Source organism: Cervus elaphus, chromosome 9 (assembly GCF_910594005.1).
Source record: "Cervus elaphus chromosome 9, mCerEla1.1, whole genome shotgun sequence".
Classification (NCBI taxonomy): Eukaryota; Metazoa; Chordata; class Mammalia; order Artiodactyla; family Cervidae; genus Cervus; species Cervus elaphus.
Genome location: NC_057823.1, coordinates 73,604,968 through 73,623,397, shown reverse-complemented (window position 1 = coordinate 73,623,397; position 18,430 = coordinate 73,604,968). Strand labels below are relative to the sequence as shown.

General features: G+C 38.0%; 1 protein-coding gene across 4 annotated transcripts in view; it reads left to right on the top strand.

The window, feature by feature from the left end:
• GABRB2 (gamma-aminobutyric acid type A receptor subunit beta2) overlaps nt 1–17,706 on the top strand; it is a 273,763-nt gene extending 256,057 nt beyond the window's left edge. For all 4 annotated transcript variants that reach the window (XM_043913472.1, XM_043913474.1, XM_043913471.1 and 1 more), the window contains one exon: nt 11,787–17,706. In XM_043913472.1, coding sequence (XP_043769407.1) covers nt 11,787–12,134 — 348 coding nt within the window. In that variant the 3' untranslated portion in view covers nt 12,135–17,706. The remainder of the gene's footprint in view (nt 1–11,786) is intronic.
• The last annotated feature ends 724 nt before the right edge of the window (nt 17,707–18,430 follow it).

The following is an 18,430-nucleotide window of genomic DNA, read 5'->3' as shown; positions in this document are numbered from 1 at the left end:
ATTATAAATGTAAATAAGGACAGTGAGGAAAGTGTCTATGTTGCTGTGAGACCATATGTCAGAGGACCTGACAGACTGAGGTTTGATCAAAGAAGACTCCCTGATGGAAGGAACATTTGAACTGAGGTCTGCAAGATACATAAGTGTGAGGAAGGATGAATAGGAATTCCCAATGAGGAGGAGAAAAGGATGACAGAGGATGAGATGTTGGATGGCATCACCTACTCAGTGGACATGAGTTTGAGCAGGCTCCAGGAGATGGTGAAGGACAGGGAAGCCTGGAGTGCTGCAGCCCGTGGGGTTGCAAAGAGTCGGACGCAGCTTAGCAACTGAACAACAGCGACAACTCCCAATTACCTGTTGAAGCAAATATTAGAAATCCTTTGGTCCTGTTCAAACAGCTATATAGTATTCAGTATCATAATGTTCTAGTGAGAAATCTGCGCTTATAAATGCTTTTGTTTTAAGTAGATATTTGCCTTTTCCTTATTCGTTGAAAGGCATTTGTTCTGTAATCTATAATGACAACTCTTAGCGTCATTTATTTCGCCTTTGTTGTATATAGTGGATGCTTGCTTATAGGTATTTACTTTATGTCATCATCATTGTATTAGTTTTTTAAATTACTATTGAGTTACTTTTCACCAGTGCATTTTTTTCCCCCCAGTGCATTCTTTTAAAATGCATCTACTAGATCCATTGCTGGTTATAAGTAAACACGTCTAAACTCCCCTTCACAGGATTTAGTAATCAGTGTGAATCCAGGCACCCACGCCATCAGCCTGTCTTTATTCAAGAGATCCATTTCAGCACCACCCCCATGCCCCCTGCCATTCAATAGCTGAATGTAATTCTAAATCCATGGAAGTAAAGGTCACTGGCTATGTTCCTGCATCTCTGTAGAGTTGTACACGCTGCTTCTTTCTGTTGCCCTTTTGTTATAGTCACAGGAATCCAGCCCATATGGTCTGCATTAGGTCAGCTTTCTGTTCTTAGCCAAATTAAATAAAAAACAATAAGAGGCAGTGGGTAAGACACTGTGGAAGGGGTGTTTCTGATATATGTGAGTGGAACTGATTATACCACAGATGGGGTTTTGAAGTGTGTAGTATGATTCTCTTTTTGAGTCCATAGCTTCCAGGGGAAAGGAACTTTCAGGCTTTTAGATGCATTAAAACTTTGGCTCCTTGTTTAAAGAGGACAGAAACCAAACCCTAACTTCTATGCTTTTTAGCTGAAAGCTAGAAGCAGATTATAATTCCTCTCTGACCCAGCACGGAGACCATGGGAGATTTTGTATGTTCAAACCTATCCTCATTAGCTAATGGGACAAGCTTGGCATCAGTTTCAAAACCTAGGGCCAAGAGGAAGGCATGAGTCTCCCAATGACCTGGGATGATTTGGATTACAACCTTTAAGTCAGTCATGGTGGCTCAGATGGTGAAAAATCTGCCTGCAATGCAGGAGACCCAGGTTCAATCCTTTTGGAAGAGCCCCTGAGAAGGGCATGGCAACCCACTCCAGTATCCTTGCTTAGGAAATGCTATGGACAGAGGAGCCTGGTGGGCTACCGTTCATGGAGCCACAGAGAGTCAAACTGAGTAACACTTTCACAACCTGCCCTTAAGTCTTGAAACTTGACCTGATCATCTACCACATTTAATACTCACTGTCCTGAGTTTTAGAATATTATGAAGAGGAGTGGGGTGTGTCTGGAAAATGCACCCCTTTTTCCTCTCAGTGATGTGTGTGTGTAAAGCCCCAGGGGAAAATTTTCCTCCTCTTCTGCTAAAGTTTACCCCTAATTCCCCTCCCTCTGCGCCTGTGCCTTGTAAACACTTGACTGTGATGTTTCCAGCCTTGTGGAAAGAAACCAAATGTCCTCTATGGTATTACTTTAAAATGTATTGGAAATTGTGAATTACCAGTTAGTGGTATGTATAAAAATCTCTAACAAGTCATCATACATAATGCTTTGAGTTGTATGAAGCAGCTAATGAAAAGATTAGATCAATCGTCTCTCTCCAGCTTGGGACTTGAGTCAATAATTCAGATGAAAATTGAACTAGAATGAGCCTTTGCCTCTCAGGATATAAGCTCCCGGGTGTTAAAACTTCTTCAAGTTATCAGATTAAGTATGCAGATTCTCACATCTACCTTTGAAATGAGTGAAAAGAGGACTTTGAACTTAAAGTGAGTTCATTGTCAAACCTGGCTCCATTCCACAGAGCCTGAGGATCTGTAATAATTTAAAGTGAGACCCTCCTTTGGAAGAAAGGAAGGTCCATTAAAAGTATAGATTGTTAGTATAGTTTCCTTCACTTTTTCCTCCTTCTGGGGATTTCTATATGACCCCAATCTTTTAAATTTTTTTCCATACAATTACAGTGACTCCTGGCTTTCAACTTTATTTAAAAGTAGAAGCTTATACTTGGTTAAGTTAAGAAGTAGAACCCAGAAAGAATTCTACCAACCTTCTAAAAAAGTATTCAGTTCATCATATATTTTATTATGTTTTATTATTATTAAATGTAGCAATTCAAATGTACTGTCAGGAATCCCAGATGATCCAGTGGTTAAGACTTGGGGCTTTCACTGCCATGGGCCTGGATTCAGTCCCTAGTTGGGGAACTAAAATCCTGCAAGCCTCGTGGCAGAACAAATAATAGCAATAATAATAAAGTGGCCTCCCCAGCAGATGCTTTAAAAACAAACAAACAAAAAAACAGACAGATGCACTCTCATTTCCCCCAAATTTAGCATTCATCCTCCTGTCTCCATTATTTTAAAAATCAGTGATCTGCGAATTACATATCATTCTTGATGTTGATGTTCAGTCGCTCAGTTGTGTCTGACTCTTTGCCACCCCATGGACTGCAGGACTCCAGGCTTCCCTTGTCCTTCACTGTCTCCCAGAGTTTGTGGAAACTCATATCCATTGAGTCCGTGATGCCATCCAACCTGCTGTTGCCCCCTTGTCCTCCTGCCCTTAATTCTTTTCCAGTGAATTCCACACAAATTAACACATAACTGGAAAGTATTAATTTTCAAGAGAAATTAATTTGATTCTATGAGGATGAAAAGAATGGAAGAGATTAAACTACAGAAATTAGGAAGTCTACTTTAGTTCCCGCACAAAGAAATACTGCAGAATTTGCCACAACAAGACCTCACGTGGTTAGGAAAGGAACACTAGCCCGATATCAAGAGCACAGTTTACAAGGGAGCACTGACTCAGGCTTTTTTCTAGGTGAATTTTTCTTATTCATTAGTCCTATTTTATGCCACATGTTTTTTGTTTTTGTTTTTAAAGCAGTTAAAGCAGTTGGTAATTATAGATTAAATGCAACTGAAAGGCAACTTTTTAATACATTAAATCTGTAAGGAATTTAATGCAGCAGCTTGTCGACTGAACCCTTAGATGTGATTTTGACCCCTGAAATAATCTTTAAAATTTTGAAATTAAATGTCCTTCAGGCAAGCCTGTGTTTTTATAGTCCAGTTAACTATAGTAGGGCCGACTTCTTCCCATTCTCCATTACAACTACTTCATGCTTTGATATGACTTCCCTAGAGGATTTGAATGTGTGATCCTGGGCTTAGTCTAACCCTCTCAGTAATTCAATTCAGCAAGTTTTATTTTAAGTACTTGTTTTGTATTGACTGTAGTGGTCAGCATTAGGGACACATAAGCAGCATGCCCATGCTTGCCATCATGAGGGAAACAAGGGTTCAGGGAGATTGTAGCAAGAGGATTGACCCAGGTGGAAGAAATTAGCAAGGACATCCCTAAATCCACCTAGATTTTCTGGAAGAGCGCAGAGGCCTAGGGTAAGCCAGGATTAGAACCAGCTTGTTCTAACTCTGCTGGGAGGGTTGAAAGGGGCAGGGACCCACATAAGGGGATTAGAAAGAGGGGGAGCCTTAGTCCGCTGGACAGCCCAGGCTTATTGAGTGTCTTTTTACAGCTGACCTTGTATTAGTCATAACCTTTTATAGAAGTCATAACCTTTTATAAAAGTCATAACCTTTTATAAAGGTTTCTTTTCTGGGGTCCTTTGGAGAGAAGAGTCTTATTCTTCTCTTTCTGCTCCCAAGGTCTAACTCTGCTTCTAAAAGCTTCACTATCACCTGAAACAACAACTCAAAACCTCACTGTGCTCACTTGGTTTATCCACTTGTCCAGATGGATTATTTTGGTTTGTGACTGAGGCAGAATCTTTCCACCTTATGACAACTATAAAAAGTCAACCAAGTGACTGATCCATAAAGAAGAAATGTGTTAATGTGATTCCTTAACAAAGTATCAGTCTGCTAAGTAATCCTCAAGATGGGTGCTCCCGTGATCTACCCATGAGAATTTAAAAACTGAAACTCAAAACAACAGCTGAGTTGCTCATATCTTAGTGCCACCAGCGATCACTTTATAAGTATTTTACCATGTAGTGAAAATACTTAGTAGGAAAAACAAGGTTTGAGTCTACAAACATAAATTTGAATGGTTGTTTTACCACTTAACTACCCACGAACTTCAGAATTTTGGTGGGAAAGATTTACAAAACCTTTCCAATACAAACTTCTCATGGTATGGTTGTGAGATTTCAAATACAGTAGCATCTTCAAAGGAAAAAAGACAATAAGAAGAATCTCAGCCCTTTTATTTTTCTACTAGCTTTCATTAAAAATGATCATCCTTCATGTACAGACTGCTATATTTAAAATGGGTAACCTAAAATGGATAACCAGCAGAGACCTACGGTATAACACATTGAACTCTGCTCAGTGTTATGTGACAGCCTGGATGGGACGGGCGTTTGGTAGAGACTAGATATATGTATATGTATGACTGAGTCCCTTCGCATTCACTTGAAACGATCAAAACATTGTTATTCATCTATACCCCAATACAAAATAAAAAGTACAAAAAAATTTTTTTTAAAGATCATCCTTCTGAAACTACCTGGTATTTCAGCAGTGTTCTCCTATTATTTATATTCCAGTTCTAAGCTCCGTATCTGGTTACTGTTTCTCTTTTTGCTTCAATAGAGGAATTTGAAAAGTCAAAGATATTGGCCTTCGCTTGCCCTCTTGGAATCTCCATTTCATATTCTAGTTGGGTAAATTTGCTTTCACCTCTTAGAAGGCTGAGTGCAGGCTAGGTAGTTTCAGAGCATTTTTCCTTTGGAAAGAGTGCTTTGGACATTCCCACGTGGCTTAACAGTTCATTGCTTTAGCATTTAAAGTTACTCAGTCACAGTGTCAATTCATGGAAGATAAAACAAGGTTTCCTACCCACACACTAGTCAAAGTAATTGAAAATACCAGAGTTAGGATTTCTTGGATTTTTTTTTCCAATTTCTCACTCTTCTTTGAGTGATATGAACGCTGAACTAGGATCTAAAATAGTCCCATTGTACTTCCCAAGATAAACATGTGATGCCATTGGATCACTGAGGGTTGCAGTTTGCATGTCTATATAAGACAGTAGGACAAGGGCATCTCTCCAGAAGATACAGCTATCACTGACAAACGGTCCAGGAGAGGAAGCAGCAAACCTGAAACCAGTCCTGAAACTAGCTTATTTTATAAAAATTAAGGCCCTCTCTTCATTGTTTAATGCAATATCTTTTAAGCAAAATGGAACTGTTAACTAAATGTATTTCTTTTCTTTTTGGAAAAAGATGGTGGAATGGGGAATGGGAAGAAGGAAAAGAAAACCTCCTAATCCAAGTGTTTACCATGAATTTGCCACTGTTAGAACCATCCATGCATGGGTCAGTCTGAAACGGAAGTGCATCTCTCTCTGGCTAGTAGAACAGCTGAATGATCAATGTGAAAACGGCCCTCGTTCACAGGGGGTCATTCATAGGAGAGTCCAGAATGCTGGTGCAAATAAATTAGTCTGTTTCCCGAAATCTTAGCATTTCATTCTTGATGGAAAAGCACAATAATTCCAAGTAAAGCATAATTTCAAGAGCAGATTGCTGAATGGGGAACAGAAGAGTTGTTTTTTTTTTTTTTAATTGGTGTTCAAGTACTTAATAGGGCCTCTCCCAAAACCCTTGTGTCAGGAATGGACACTTGTGAGTTAAAAGTTGACTCTAGAAAGCAAGTAGTATAGACCCTTGGATGAAAGCAAGACCTGCAGCTAGCTTCTTGCAAATGTAGTTTATCTATATAAAATGTCGATTTATTCTTCAGTCTCTCTCTCTCCCATCTGTTTTCCTTCATATATTTTTGGTCTCCTTTTCTCCGTTGTTTTAATTACCATCAGCAGTATTCTCATGGCTGTTTAAATTGGTAAAAATTACAAGACAAAACAGATAACCAGTATTTTGTTATGTTTTCCAGGGCAATGGAGATTGTTCCATGGCCTTTCTGATAAGTTAAAGAGGAACTATCTTTTGTTTATGTTCTAACCAAAAAAAGGGATGATTTAGTGATTTCTCTCATGTCTCCACTGCTCAAGAGAAAGGCAATTAGGACGATCATTTGGGCAAGGCTGGAGAAGATGGGGAGAAGATTCGTTTTTAAAAAAGATTAGCTAAATTCATGTGATGGTTGCTATTCCTTCCATTTTATGAAATCTCATTACCTAAGTACAACCTGATACAGGTTCCAAGACTGAACTTATAATTGAAGAAAAGTGTCAAGATAAGCAACTGTATAGTCTTGTCAGTAGGAACAGGAACATTGGAACAAACAGATTAAATGTTAAATGTACTACTTTAACTGCAACTGTAGACAAATCACTAACTAGCCCTAATTCTCAATCTCCTTACTTTTAAAATGAGACTTTTAATAATAACGCCCTTGTTACATTATTGTCAAGATCATTATAACACAGCCAGTCTACTCTTGGATGTATATCCAAAAAAAACCCATAAGTTCGAAAAGACCCAGCATCAAGGTCTTTTCAGATGAGTCAGCTCTTCGCATGAGGTGGCCAAAGTAATGGAGTTTCAGCTTCAGCATCAGTCCTTCCAATGAACACCCAAGACTGATCTCCTTTAGGATGGACTGGTGGGATCTCCTTGCAGTCCAAGGGACTATGAGATGAGTGCAATTGTGCAGTAGTTTGAGCATTCTTGGCATTGCCTTTCTTTGGGATTGGAATGAAAACTGACCTTTTCCAGTCCAGTGGCCACTGTGGAGTTTTCAGAATTTGCTGACATATTGAGTGCAGCACTTTCACAGCATCATCTTTTAGGATTTGAAATAGCCCAACTGGAATTCCATCACCTCCACTAGCTTCCTAAGGCTCACTTGACTTCACATTCCAGGATGTCTGGATCTTGTTGAGTGATCACACCATCATGATTTCTGGGTCGTGAAGATCTTTTTTATACAGTTTTTCTGTGTATCCTTGCCACTTCTTCTTAATATCTTCTGCTTCTGTTAAGTACATACCATTTCTGTCCTTTATTGAACCTGTCTTTGCATGAAATGTTCCCTTGATATCTCTAATTTTCTTGAAGAGATCTCTAGTCTTTCCCATTCTATTGTTTTCCTCTATTTCTTTGCATTGATTGCTGAGGAAGGCTTTCTTATCTCTCCTTGATATTCTTTGGAACTTTGCAATCAAATGGGTGTATCTTTCCTTTTCTCCTTTGCCTTTCACTTCTCTTCTTTTCACAGCTATTTGTAAGGCCTCCTCAGACATCCATTTTGCTTTTTTGCATTTCTTTTTCTTGGGGATGGTCTTGAAAGTTGTGTGAAGTTGTGTCAGACAATGCCTGTCTGTAGTGAATAATGAACAGAAGTTTCATGTGTTCTCTCAGTGGTAAGGACTGTGGTTAGAACTTCAGCTTTTTCACTGTTTCCCAAGGTGTCTGCTGCCACTTTATTTGGTCATGTCCTTCTGCTGCAGTCCAGCACGCTAGTAGTTTTCCAAATGTGAACCCCAGACCAGCATCACCTCATCACCTGGGAACTTTTTAGAAATGCAGATTATTGAGCCTCATCCCATACTTACTAACTGAGGAATTCTGGGACGGGGGTGCCAAGAGATGTGTGTTTTAACAAGACTTCCCAGGGAATTCTGAGGTGCATTAAAGTTTGGGAGCCACTAAAATAGCCTCTACCAACCCACCAAACCATTACCTGAGTCTCACTTCCCTGATTGATTTGGGAGATGCTGGAGGCAGCATGGAATTTTATTGCATTGAGATAATCATCAACAGACAAGAATTATTACACTATTTTATTACTTACAAGTACTAAGATTTTAATTAACTCGCTTCATTTTCCTGAACTTCAGTTTCCTGCCCTGTAAAATGGAAATACAGCATATTCTGCAATTCTCAAAAAAACAAACCAAAAAAAAAAAAAAAAAACATAAAAAACCTCAATCAGCAGTCACCTTCCAAAAACAAGTATTTCAAAAAGAAAAAAGGAAAGATAATAGTTGTTCAATTTCACATGCATAATTTAAAAGTTATTTTTCTTTTATTTAAACAATGTGCATATCAAGTCACTTCAGTCATGTCCAATTCTTTGCATCCCTATGGATTGTAGCCCACCAGGCTCTTCTGTCCATGGGATTCTCCAGGCAAGAATACTGGAGTAGGTTGCCATGCCCTTCTCCAGGGGATCTTCCCGACCCAGGGATCAAACCTGCATCTCTGTCTCCTGCATTGGCAGGTGGGTTCTTTACCACTAGTGCCATCCAGAGTAAATAAAGTCTATAGATTACTAATAGAACCTCAACAAAATCAATTAAAAAGCCTTTCCCCCTTTACCATTTGAGTTACATATAAAAGCCTGTTGAAACACATATAAAAAGCCTTCCCCTTTGACCTTTGCTGCTAACACAGTTCATATCCTTTGAAGGAAAACAGACAAGGGGGACAAGAAGTGTAGCCAGTTGACCAGCCAGCCACCAAACCCAGCAGCCCCTAGATGCTTTCGGTCCTAGCCAGAAGGATTGAAACCCAACACTTCTGCATACTGAAGATTATATTACTGTCACAGATTTCCTTAATTTCAATTTGAGTTGTGAAACATCCTTATTACAGGTGTAACATCAGTAATATCTTTCCTGCCCTGCCTATATTATAGGGTTGTTGAGATGCATAAAGATGAATCATATCTCAGTTACAATTATTTGGGTCTTAAGTAATAGAAAACCCAACTCAGGCTGTCTTATACAAAAAAGCGAGAGAGAGATAGAGAGAGAGGTATTATCTTGTTTAGTATCAGCAAATCAGGCATACCAGATACAGACACTCTCAGCAGGTCATGGATTCTCTGTGTCTCCCAGTGTTGGCTTGTTTTCAAGTTAGGATCACCTCTTGCAGCTGGAGCATCTCAACAAATTCATTAGACTCAGGGCCACATACTTCTGAGTACAAACCCAGTGGTAATGTTTGAGAGTCTTTAGTATGCCCACCTGAAGGCTCAGGACATGCCATTGGTTCTGAAATGGGCGTGTGTCTGAAACAATCACTTTGTCAGGATTGCTCTGCTTGACTCCAGCCCCATCAGAAGCACAGTAACTGAGAGAGGGGAAGTGGTGGTTCCTTAAATAGAATTATTGCTGGTGGGGCTGTTGAAGGTTCAAATCACAGATGTTTATATAATGGACAGTGTTACAGTTAATAGGACTTTACATTAGTTCTAGTCTTTAGTGATGTATTTAAATCAAGATGCTTCTCTACATCCTCATTAAGGACAGTTTGCAAGCCTCCAGGTACCTGCCCCTCCCCTGCACTGAGAAGGTCTTCTTTTATGAGTGTAGAGGGCTATAGGGGGATGGGGCTGTTTCTGTTCCTTAGCATGGCATAGTGAGAGAGACCTGATTCCAGTTCTTGTTCTGTCACCTATTCACTGGGTAAATTTGTGTTAATTTCTTAACCTCTCTTAGCCTTATTTTCTGAGCTTGAGATACATGCTGATCCCACTGGACTATTGGAAAAGTCAATATGTAAATTACTCAGCCTTAGCTACTAGATAGGGGAGCCTGGAGGGCTACTGTCCATGGGGTCATCATAAAAGAGTTGGACAGGACTTAGGGACTAAACAACAATAAGCTATTAGGTACTGCTCACTAAATTTCCTTCTCATGCATAAAAATGGGACATCTGTCAAAAAAGTGGTCCAGGGTACCATGGGAAATTATTCCATATCTCAGATGCCTGAGCCTGCTGCTCTAGCAAGAGACCTGTATAAATAGAGGTGGAAGCCTTCGAGCAGGAAAGGGACTCAAGAGGTATAGTCCCATGCAGTTCTCATCTTCACAGTGGTGTTGTAGATTAAATCATCTTATTAATGATGCAGGAAGACATTGAGTTGTAAGTGTCATAAAATGAATTCCATTCAATCAGCATTTATTTCTTGAGTTCTCACAATTTTCTTTCCTTGTTTTTTCTTTTACTTTTTGTATCATATTTATATGAAAAGATGGATGTTAGCTTAACCTATTGTGGTAGTCATTTCATAATATATATAAATTGAACTATCATGCTATGCACCTTAAAATTATAGTGATATGTATCAATTATTTCTCAATAAAACTGAAACAAAATAAAATATACAAAAATTCATTAGAAAAAATATTGGCAGTAGATACATTTCAAGTATTTACCAAAATAAATATACTGTATTATTACAAATAGCTTGTTGTGGTTAGGTTTTATTATCTATGTAGCAATGGAGGCCTCTTAAAATAAGACACACACATTTTCCCGTCTCAACAGAACAAAAAGCATTACATAATCATTTAATTTTGGAGAATCATGATCGCAGTATTCATCCTTTACTTTTAGACTTGCTAAGAAGAAATAATCCAAGAGAAAAAAGGGTCACCCTGTCAGCACAGCCCCCTTAATTCTACTCCCTGGGCCCAGAATTCAGCTCAGTACAGACAGTTCGTGTCCAACTCTTAATTCCTGTCTGCTTCTCTTCCCTGGCAAGTCACCTCGCTCACCCCTTGACCACCCACACCACCCATAGTCTGTTCAACTGTTATTTTCAAGTTCCTTGTTGTCTTGAATTCTCTTGCATTTTGGCAAGTCATGTGTTTCCTGCATTGTTGTTGTTCAAAATTCTTCCTTTACCCTATTTATATTGACACTGAAAATTTAAGGTGACACCTTGTACCTGTGGGCGTTAAGAAGCATCAGTTAAATGAGGTTACATAAAAATGTTTCTGCTGTGTATATCAAATGCTTAATATATGTTACCTATTACTTTTAGTTCTGGTTTTATCATGAATTCATCTGTAATTAGGTTTCTATTGTGAGCACAATTTAGTAATTCATCCCCTAATACTATTTCATCCCTAGTTCAGTTTAATTTTTTAGGTATTTTTAATCAAGACTGTAAATTATTTAAAGGGGGAGGTCATGCTTCCCATTTCTCTGCATGCTGTATGTGGAAATCATGAAAATGGTACTGCTGCTGCTAAGTCGCTTCAGTTGTGTCCGACTCTGTGCGACCCCATAGACGGCAGCCCACCAGGCTCCTCTGTCCCTGGGATTCTCTAGGCAAGAATGCTGGAGTGGAGTTGCCATTTCCTTCTCCAACGCATGCTGGCAACAATCTATTATATCATTACATCATCACAGCCATCCTCATGGAGTGGATTATTATACCATTTAGTAGATGAAGAAACTGAAACTCAGAGTTTATAGTGGCAGAACCACAGTTCAAATTTAGAGCATGTGGACATAAAGCCAGTTCTCTTAATCATGAATATCCAAACTACATATCATAGCGCCTTGTGTAAAAATCACCAGTAAAGGCTTTCTGTTTTGAAAGTCTCGTTTGTTTCTTCCCCCTTGCAGATGGACCCCCATGAGAACATCTTACTGAGCACTCTTGAGATAAAAAATGAAATGGCCACCTCCGAGGCTGTGATGGGACTTGGAGATCCAAGGAGCACAATGCTGGCCTATGATGCCTCCAGCATCCAGTATCGGAAAGCCGGGTTGCCCAGGCATAGTTTTGGCCGAAATGCCCTGGAACGGCACGTGGCACAGAAGAAAAGCCGCCTGCGGAGACGCGCCTCCCAACTGAAAATCACCATTCCCGACTTGACTGATGTGAATGCCATAGATCGGTGGTCCCGCATATTCTTCCCAGTGGTTTTCTCCTTCTTCAACATCGTCTACTGGCTTTATTATGTGAACTAAAACATAGCCTCCGTGGGAAGCAAGGACTAGATTCCTCCTCAAACCAGTTGTACAGCCTGACATAGAACTTGGAAAACATATCAATCCAGGACAAAAGTGATGCTAAAATACCTTAGTTGCTGGCCTATCCTGTGGTCCAATTCATACCATTTGGGTTGCTTCTGCTAAGTCATGAAAATGCTAAGGTCCTTGGGGTTTTCCAGTTAAAATGCAAGTGATTTGTACACATGCTGGCAAGACTGAGTCTGTGTTCCACCTTCTCTGCTTAGTACACAGCCTATATGGAGGGGAATAATTTAGATGATATTCCAGAAGGCTCGATAGAGTCATCAATCATCTCGCCAAGATGTGGTCATATCCAGATACTCCCCATCTTTGTTCTTAAGGTTGTCATGTGATCTGCCATGCCATGCAAGCATGCTTACTGAAGACGGCCTCTGCCTGTCTTATTAAGGTGATACTGGTGCCACAAGAAGTTAATTCCCACCGGATACTAGAAGATTCTTGTGTAATTCAAACAAGATAGGGAGAGTCAAGACAGAGACTCAGGAAACCAGTTTGGCCAGGCCATGTTTGCTTGAGCTTGGGAATCAACACTGACCTCTTCCATTTTGACATTTAGAGACGGGGAGACTTCTAAACATTATCATGCCTGGTGGCCGAAAGAAATTTTTCTCAAATGCTATTTCTGAGGCAGTTAAAAATAAGAGTTAATAACCCAGAACAGCGTGGAAAATTCAGAGACAACAGTAGTAACGAAATTAAAGCACGCAAGCAGCTTGACCCTTAGCCCATTACAAGCGTGTGGTCCATACACACTGTGTTCAGTGGAGAAGGTAGAGTGAGAGAGATTTCTTTCCGTCCAAACTCACAAGCTTTTGAGAGCATGCCTGAAGAAGTTTTTATAGTGTACCTGATCAAGAGACCACCCCTAAACAGAAATGTTAGCAGAATTAGAAGCATCTTAGGTTACACTGGGAGTGATTCCAATATATGAATATAAAGCACAGACAGAGCTAGCAAACAAGATGCTCTTCTCTGATTCTACATTTTCCTGCAGTTTATTTCTGAATTTAATAGGGTATTTCAAAGGGAAGATTTGTTCATTTCTTTAGCAGGCTTAGTGGTCTTTTCCAACTTTTCTTACTTCTGAAATTCTGATTACATTCTTAAGAGACAGTAAGTCTTTGGAGAGATTTTAAGAGAACTGTATTTTTATGTACAATGAAGTTCACCTTTGTCTTTCATGGCAAACAGTACTCAAGAGATTACGTGCACAAGTAGGTTTAGTTGTTGATTTGGGGAATTTGGTTTTTCTAGGGTGCTTTCATTGTGTGTGTTGCAGTCTGCCTAATCAAATAGGAAGTTATGGAAAATAGAACAACAAAGCCACATTACATGGTGAATGTTATGAGCCTCAGTTGATATTGCAGAAAAATATATAGCTGATAGGCAGGCATGATGTATTATTTTTATTCAATTTTTAAATTACGTCATTGTGCTTCTTTCTATACTAATTGGATACATGCATTCATATATTGGACAAAGAGAAAAGAATAAGCTCATATATTTTATTTCTATCAATGTGAGGTTCATATTTTGCCTTTCTCAGAGGAAATAGTGAATTCCTCACTTTTCCTTAGAGTTAGATTTGATTGAAACTTTTCTTGGAGGATGACTTTGCTATTTCTATTTGAAAAAAACAAGCACTTCTTTTTAGAGTAACATCCCTAATTGTGCATAGTAGCTAAGGCCAGTTATCCATCTATGGATAAATGTATGTTTTCTTTCCCTGATGATTCAGCAGCTTAGAATACGATGGAGTCCTGCTGCCTTTCTATTCTTCACTATCAGAGAAAAAAAAAAGTTTAGCATCTTTCTGAATTTGTCCCCCAGATAGGATGGTATTTTTTTTTCACCAGCATAGGGAGCTCTGGCCCTTATTTTTTTGTTTGTACACTTGAACACCTCTGAGCATGATCTTTGGGCAGAATCCAACTGACACGTTGCCCATGGGGGCTCAGAGCAGAGATTCCTCGAGTTTCTCCAGGGACACACTTTCCCCTGGGCAGTCATTTTGGGACATCACACTAATAAAAGTGCCTGCCCCTTGTCACTAGGGGTTAAAGTTTGAGTAGCATACATCAAGAAGGAGCATATTGATAACTCAGGTTCACAACTCCAAAATGCCATTCTGGAAAGGTTTTTCTAGAGACAACTCAGAGCTCCAGCCGAGAAGTGGTTCTTATCTACAATTACCATAAAAGCCATAAAAGTCCTTGATATTGTCATAAGATTCCAACAAAATTTTGATGTCCAGGAAAGTCAACATAGAAATCTAGATCAAAGTGGACAGAAGAAGCAACTTAGCAGCATGAGCTTCTAAAGCATATGACCAGGGATTCATTTCTGACCACAGTGTTAAGAAAAATCTTGGGGAAAGGAAAAAGATGGGACACTGGAACAGAAACCCTAGAGTGAAATCCATTGATTGGCATTTAGTAACCATGTAGGTAGAAAAACCTGACTCATCCCACCCAGAGATAACAGTAGATATAGAATTTATTCTTAAATGATTGTTTTATTGTAGTTGAACTGAATTTTAGTTACCAGATTGGGGGAGGGGAAGGGAAGGGAGCTAGATCTTTGTCTTCAAAACAGACCAGTCAGCTTGGCATCCAGGACCACAAAAGTATGTTTTGGCAATTCTGATACAGCATTACTATCAGTTTATACATATATGTATAGTTTTTCTTTTGATTATGAAATAGCCAGATAGCCAGCAATTAAGGTGTTTTTCATCTCTGTGAAATTCATAGGCAAATTCTGACTCTAAAAGGCACACTCTCAATGAAATCTTTGATCTCAATCTGTATATATATATATTGTACATGACTGCTAGTAGGTATGAAATGCATTTTCAGAATTGAAAACTCATGCAACATAATCATGTGTTTGCATAAGGAATGTTAACAATTCTTTCTACTGCAATTTAATAACAGGGGAAAAGACTTAAGCAGTGCCATCTAGACCTTTCCTCATTTCTTCAAAAGCAGTGCTAAGTGAAAAATAGTAATAATAAAAAATGGTTTAGGAACCAAAAGACTTTACATTCTAGCATTAGGAACACAAAAAAATCTGTCAGCTTACAAAAGCACAACGCATAGAGAAAGTTCAGTGGGATGCATAATGGAGAAATGAATCACGTTTATTTTAAGCAAAACCTGCATTAAATTGTCTACGAAGACAATTTCCATTTTCTATAGGTAACTGTGTTCCAATTTTATGATTAAACTCATACAAAAACAGCCAACAAACAGGTCTTACCATATATTTACATGTATATATGTGTATATATCGATCCATATAAACATACATACATATATATGCATTCATATGTTGGAAAACAAAAGGAATAAGCTAATATGTTTTATTTCCTTCATTAAACCAATGTATGAATATTTTTAATTTGGCAGCCGACAAATCAAACATATTGAAACAAGTAATACAGGGTACTGAGCATTTCTCTATCAGCAAATCAATGCCTACAGTTCTTATGAACCACTGCACAGTTTGACACTATAATAGTACTGTACCTCAGAACATGGAAATTAACTAGTTCTCACATTGCTTGTCTACTTATTCTCTTTTTCAAGGAAACAACTAGCATTGTTCAATGGTGATTTAAAAACAAAAATGTCTTAAGAAAACAGAAAATGATAAAAAATATATATATATATATTCCTCCCAAGAGGAGGAAAGAAAAATAACTAAACCCCACCATGTTGGTTAGGGCAGATACTCTCAACTGTAGCAACCATGCCATTTTGCTAAAGTGTACAGAGTCCATGTAATGTTAGCAACCATAACTTTCACTGAGCGTGTGTAAATATTAAAACAGATTTCTTAAATATTTTTAACTTCTAATTTGTATTTTATGGTAAGGCAATGTGCTAATTCTGTTTATGGCTTAAGTTGCTGTGTTATTATGTAAATAATTAAACATGCTGTAAATGAATAGTCAATAGATGCAAATCATTGTTTAGTTGTTTTTTTTTTTTTTAGTTTTTATTTATTTTTTAACTAAAAATAATTACCGCAGCCCCCAGCAGAGAAATTCAAACACCCTTTTACATAAATGCTTTGGGATCCCAGACAGAAGGGTTTTAATTTGCACTCTCTCTCTCTCTCTGTCTCTGTCTCTCTCTCTCTTTCTCTTTCTCTCTCTCTCACACAGACACACACACACACTTTTTCTTACCACTCCCACTCATACTCTGTCTATGGGAAACACTGTAGTGTTTATAAAAACCAGGAGATAGCCTTAGAAATGGCAACTGGGAAAAGCAGAAATGATCATTGATTACTTGATAGAGCTTTTTATATGTAAGAGTTTAAGAAACCAAAGTTCATAACTTAAATCTCAATTTTCAAAGAGTAAAAGTTTATATTGATGGCACTACAGGAAAAAACAAATGCTTATTATATACCTGTTCCAGAAATATGTTACACAATAGCACATAGAGAAGACTTTTTTTTTAATAGCATTTGTCCTTAGATAGCATTTTTCCTTTTAACCAAAGACTCCATAATTATTTTTAAAAAAGAAAGAAAAATGGAAAAATGAGGGAAAATGGGAGAAAAAAAGACACTGCTTCACACCAAAGGTTTAAAAAATATTTTCCAAATACACCAGGGACATTGTAAAAAAGTAGTAAGGAGCCAACAGAACGGTAATTAAGTACTGCCCTAAGTAAATAAGGAAAAAAAATAATATTAAACATCTATTAGTTATTTGAAAGTTGAAGTAAAACATTTCTGTAGATATATAGATGTGTGCAAAATGCTAATATCAGATTTTAATTTGCTTTGAGAATTTGTTTTGTGATAAAGTTAAATGTGATCCAAAATGAACAAAAACAAAAACTTGTGGTTTTTTTAACTTGAAAGCCAAATCTCTCTCTTGTCACATGCCATTATTCTGATGCCCATATCTGTGTCCTGGCACCATCTGAAGCCAGTTGACAGTTCCATCAGCTTGTATCTTCCTCTTTTTATTTCAGTAATTTGTGTTCAGTGGTCATTTTAAGCATATTAAGTCAAACAGTGTTGAAAATAATTTAAATTCCATGACATTTTAAAGTTTTTATTTGCATGGGTGTTTAAATAGTTCCGTTTTAAATATTGTCCCTGTGCAGTTCTGAACTGTCCTTTTCTAACAAGTGATATTCTAGATTCTTCACAATGTAGTGATTTTTCAGCCTTACTAATTACCTTGTAGCCTTTCTTAATATGCACATAATGCACATTTTCCAATGGCTAGAAAATGCAAAACACAAGTGGATATCATTGCATCTATTTTCACGTCTTTCTAAAAACAGGACTACTACAATCTCTGGGATACATGAGATAGTAACAAATGAGGATTATAAATGAGTAGTACATAAGAATTATTTTCTTGAATTTAAACTTATTACAGCCAGTTTCAGCATGTAAATATATAATAATGTTGACTAGTGTGTAATTCTTGAACTAAGAAGTATAAATAAAACTTAAAAAGATGTGTGTATAAGTGGTCTCATTGAGTTCAGAAATTTTTTGAACTATGAATATGAGTTCTGTTGTAGAATATAGCTTTTGCAAAAAGCAGTAGAAAATTTGGACACTTGGGATTGGCTGTAGGGCAGACTTGAGTTTGCGCTGTGACTTGTCACATTCATATTACGTGTATGATTGTACAGCTAATCTATCCTACTCTCAGTGTTCTTATCTGAAGCGAAGATTTAATTGTACCTCCTTCACAGAGCTATTTTATAGTTGAAAATACATAAGAAGTCTTTTATGAAATTATGAAATATTATAACACTTCCCATGCAGAGTATGTCTCTAAATCATGAGATCCACCTCCCAGAATAATACCAGTTTAGTGAGAAAAGTTTTCAGGGATATCTTGAGACACAATCAATCCACCAGTCTTGATTTCCTAAAGTGGATAAGCCCCAAACATATTCGTATCTCTTCAAGTCTCTGTATAAAAGCATTAGCCAAATGTGCAGCCTTCTCCTATATTACCCTCTATAGCATCAGCCCTCTACATGAACTTGGACAAGGAGTGGTCATGGGATGACACCTTCCAGACAAGCCCCAGATAATTAGGTTTCTTTGGCAGGTCTTCTAACCAATGTCTTCATTTGTGCCTGCCCTGATCTTTTTCTTTCAGGTAGCCAGCTAGGTTATTACTATATATCTACATATTTATCTTTCCATTTCAGAGATTTGTATTGGATAGAATGGAA